This window comes from Pteropus vampyrus, unplaced genomic scaffold (genome assembly GCF_000151845.1).
Source record: "Pteropus vampyrus isolate Shadow unplaced genomic scaffold, Pvam_2.0 Scaffold90, whole genome shotgun sequence".
NCBI lineage: Eukaryota > Metazoa > Chordata > Mammalia > Chiroptera > Pteropodidae > Pteropus > Pteropus vampyrus.
In genome coordinates, this window is record NW_011888871.1 from 676,766 (window position 1) to 680,442 (window position 3,677).

A 3,677-nucleotide genomic window follows, 5' to 3' on the forward strand; every position below is an offset into this window, starting at 1 on the left:
CGTCTCCTCCAGGAGTCTGGTCTTGTTCTTCAACACGTCCCTGGCCCCGCCAGGCCCAGGGGGACCTCAGTCAAGGTCGCTAGCTGGCACTCTGGGAGAACACGACTCTCGTGGAGTGTCCCTGTCCATTACTGTTCCTCAGAGTAAAGTCCGGGCCCCAGCTGAACAGGGCCGGTGACCAGGGGCAGGGCCGGGCGTGGGACGCCCCTCCCGCCTCCTCAGGGTGCCTGGGGCCTTGTGCACACCTCCCTGAGCCCTGCCCTGCTGCAGGAGACTGCTCAGTCTCTCCAGCCACGTCCCTGCAGCTGGCTGCGTGTGCGCGGACAGATGGACGGACGCGCGTGCGCACTTCCCCCACCACGGTGCCTCGCTCCGGGCAGCCGCAGAGGCCCGGCCAGCAGCCACGCGGTTCCCGCACCCCGCTACGCCCTTCCCTCTGCGTGGGGCAGACGCCCTCTCTACTTCCCTGGGCCCTTTGCACCTCCCTTCTGATGAAGACAGTCCTCGGGACCCCTGATCAGGTCACCCCTCCCCCCACCAGACCCCAGGAGACCGGCCCAGATCTGGACCCCTCACTGCCCTGCCCCCCGCACGGCCCCTTGGAGGGACGCGGCCGCACCTGTGGCCCGCAGCTACTCCGGGGACTCTCTGCTCCGAGCTCCACGCCCGGCTCTGCTCCCCCTCTGCCCCGGGCTGCCCTTTCGGACACTGTCCACTGGCCGAAATTCAGTCTAAGCACCTTCAGTTTGCAGGCTCAGTCTAAGCACCTTCTTGATGGGTCCTTTACCTTCCCCCGAGCCGCCTCTCAGGCGTCCGGGGCACCTTCCCCCTCTCCCTGACAGCCTGAGGACACGAGCTCAGAAGCGTCTACTTGGCACACAGTAGGTGCTTGAGGCACCTGGGCAAACCCTCGCTAGCCGATCCCTGCCCGAGGGTCATGGTGGGGACCAGCGAGAGGATTCTGAGGACGGTGTGTCCTGGGGTCACGGTTGGACCCACAGGGAGAGGTGGTGGGCGGAGGGAACCGAGAACGTGACGTGGCTGCGGTGGCAGCTCCTGCCCTCTCTGGTGACAGTGAACCTTAACTGCCATCAGGACACCCTGCCACCTGGGGCCACGAGGCCCGTCCCAGGTTTACCCACAGGAGGGTCACCCCAGTGGGAGGGACAGACAGACAGAGCGCGTCAGAGCGACGAGCAGGAGAGGGACCTGGGAGTCTCACTCACCCAGACAATCTGACGCCTGCTTCAGGCTGATGGGGGACTTGGCTCGCTGCAGCTGCGGGGGAGGGAGGGGAGGAGAAAGGCCACCGATCAAACAAGGCCCGAGACACGTGTCACCGAGTGAAAGGATTAGGCGAAGGGAGGTGAGCCCACGTGGCCGCGGAGTCACGGAGGCACCGGGCAGTTCCTGGTGCCAACGTGGCTCAGATGGCACGAGAGCCCGGGCTGGCGGGGGCCGTGCCGAGCCACGCGTGACGCGGGGGTCACAGGAAAGGCAGGGCTTCCGGGCAGCTGTCCCGGCCACACCTGCACGACACGACGTGCTGGCGGTCTCCCCGCCGCCCTCGGACGTGCCGCCTCTGGTTCCGCGTGTGTGGGGCGGGGACGGGCCAGGCGCGGAGGCACCGTCAGCCCTGTGGCCCGGTCCCCCTCACTCGCTCGCCCCCACCCAGCCGGCCGCCTGCCACGGATGCAGCGGGCACGGAGCAGAGCGGACGCGGTCACTGCTGGAGGCCAGCTGCCCCAGTGGCGCCTCTCACGGCCACGCACCCAGTTAACAAGCTAACGTGTGACGGACGCTCCATACCTGGCTGCTGAATGAACAAACGAATTTGGGAAGAGCGACGAGTTCGTTCTCTTTCCCTCTCCCCCACCCCTACTGCATTCAGGAGAAACGGGAGACTTGGTCGACACAAAGAGGCAGTGCCCATCCGCAGGGCTGAAACAGGGAGGCCGTCTGGGGTCCGACACCCGCCCCCTGTGTCCCCGCCTGGCAGCAGGGGCCCCCGCCCCGCCCCACGCCAGTACCTGGATGCCCTTCAGATTCATCCTGCGCTTGGGGGGCGGGCAGGACAGGAAGTATCTGCTGTCTTCCGGTGACTCCTCCGAGGCTGAAGAATCATCAGCTTCCTGACCGTTGGTCCTAGGGCTGGCGTCCCCAAAGCTCTGAGAGATGATGGTCACTGGCAGGTTCCTGGGCAGGCTCTGGAGACAGAGAAGCCAGGGCCAGTGACGGAGCACGAGGAGCAGCCACCGGTCAGCGAACCCACCCTGCTCATGACGCCATCGGTCCCTTGGGCACCCAGGCGTGGAACTCAGGACAGCGTGCACCGTCCTCCTGACCCTGTGCCCATCCCACACACAGCGGTCGCTCCAGCTCAACTGTCTGTCCTGCTCAGGAACCTGTCCCCATCTCTCTCTGGCCAGGGGTGTGGAGCAGGCCCTCGGAGTCTTGGTAACAGGACTGCCATCCTGATCTTGGCTCTTAGATGTGATATGTCACCATCACACTCCAAATTTCCAGCCCCGTGCCTAAGCCACAAATATAAAACACACTGCCGAATGACAGAACAGCAACATGAACAGCACCAGGTGCTGTCCCCACGGCTCTCTGCCCATCGTCTGAGCGGAGCCCCTCGGCTCCCTTACACACGCCACCTTACTCCCCCCCACACAATCCTGCATGGTGCAGGACAAGGAACTCAGGTCCCTGGCCTCTGAGCCTGCCCAGCCCCCTCCCGCTGCCCCCTCCTGCCACACCTCCTGCCTGTCCTCGCCTCCCATGCTATGAATGACAGCTGCCACCATGGCTGCCGATAGCACACCACGGGTGCCACCCCCGGGCCCCACCTGTCACTCATATACTCGGCAGGTGTTCCCGAGGGTCTGCCCCGTGTCTGGCACCGAGCTGGGTGCTGGGCACACTGGGGCCTTCCAGGACCTCTGCATGAGCACAGAGTGGCTGATAGGTCGAGGGAACACAGGAGCTCCTGGTTTCCACTCCGGCCAGTGAAGGCCTCGCCAGGAGGGGGCAGGACTTGGCCAGGCGAGGGCAGGGCAGGGACGGGGCGTCTCTCGTGGGGAGTCTTCCCTGCGGCCCTGTGGAATGCAGCCCCCGCCCCCAGCTCCCCTCAGCGTGTAACTACAACACTGCCATGCTCCAGGCTTTGCCTCCAGGGCTGGACGCGGGTCCTCGGAGGGGATGTGCACCTGTGCTGGTTTCCCCAGGCTACCGACTCAGGGTGTCCCCAGACAAGCTACTCAGCCACTTGTATCCGGGTTCCCTCCTCAGTAAAAGGGGCCCTCCTGGGGGGGCTGGTCCTGCGGGTTAGGTGTGCCCACATGGAGAAGGCGCTCGGCACCGCGTGTGCACGCGACAGCACGCAGACCCAAGCCGCCACGGCACCGGCTGCTTTGTGGCGGTGTTCGGCCATCTCTGAGGGCTGGGCCTGCTGTGCCGCGTGCTCTGAGCTGCACCGCTGCCCAGAGATGCACTTTCCTCGCGAGCACGAATGATGTTAGTGGGCGTGGGGCGCCTTAAACCTCGTGACTGTCCAGATGGGGGCGGGACCCCGAGGGGCGGCCAGTGGCCGGCTGTAGTCACGTGCGAAGGTGCCGAGGCTACTGGGTGCTTGTCTGAGGTCGCCCAGCTAGCAAGTGGCCGAGCCAGGGTTT

At 65.5% G+C, this 3,677-nt stretch overlaps 1 protein-coding gene across 1 annotated transcript in view; it reads right to left on the reverse strand.

Annotated features, from left to right (window-relative positions):
* The window catches only part of CARD11 (caspase recruitment domain family member 11), a 31,207-nt gene that overhangs the window by 15,995 nt on the left and 11,535 nt on the right, over positions 1-3,677 (reverse strand). The window contains exons 7-9 of the mRNA XM_023532756.1: positions 2,031-2,207; positions 1,220-1,278; positions 788-843 (exon numbers count right to left, since the gene is read on the reverse strand). Of these exons, the coding sequence (XP_023388524.1) occupies positions 788-843; positions 1,220-1,278; positions 2,031-2,207 (292 nt within the window). The remainder of the gene's footprint in view (positions 1-787; positions 844-1,219; positions 1,279-2,030; positions 2,208-3,677) is intronic.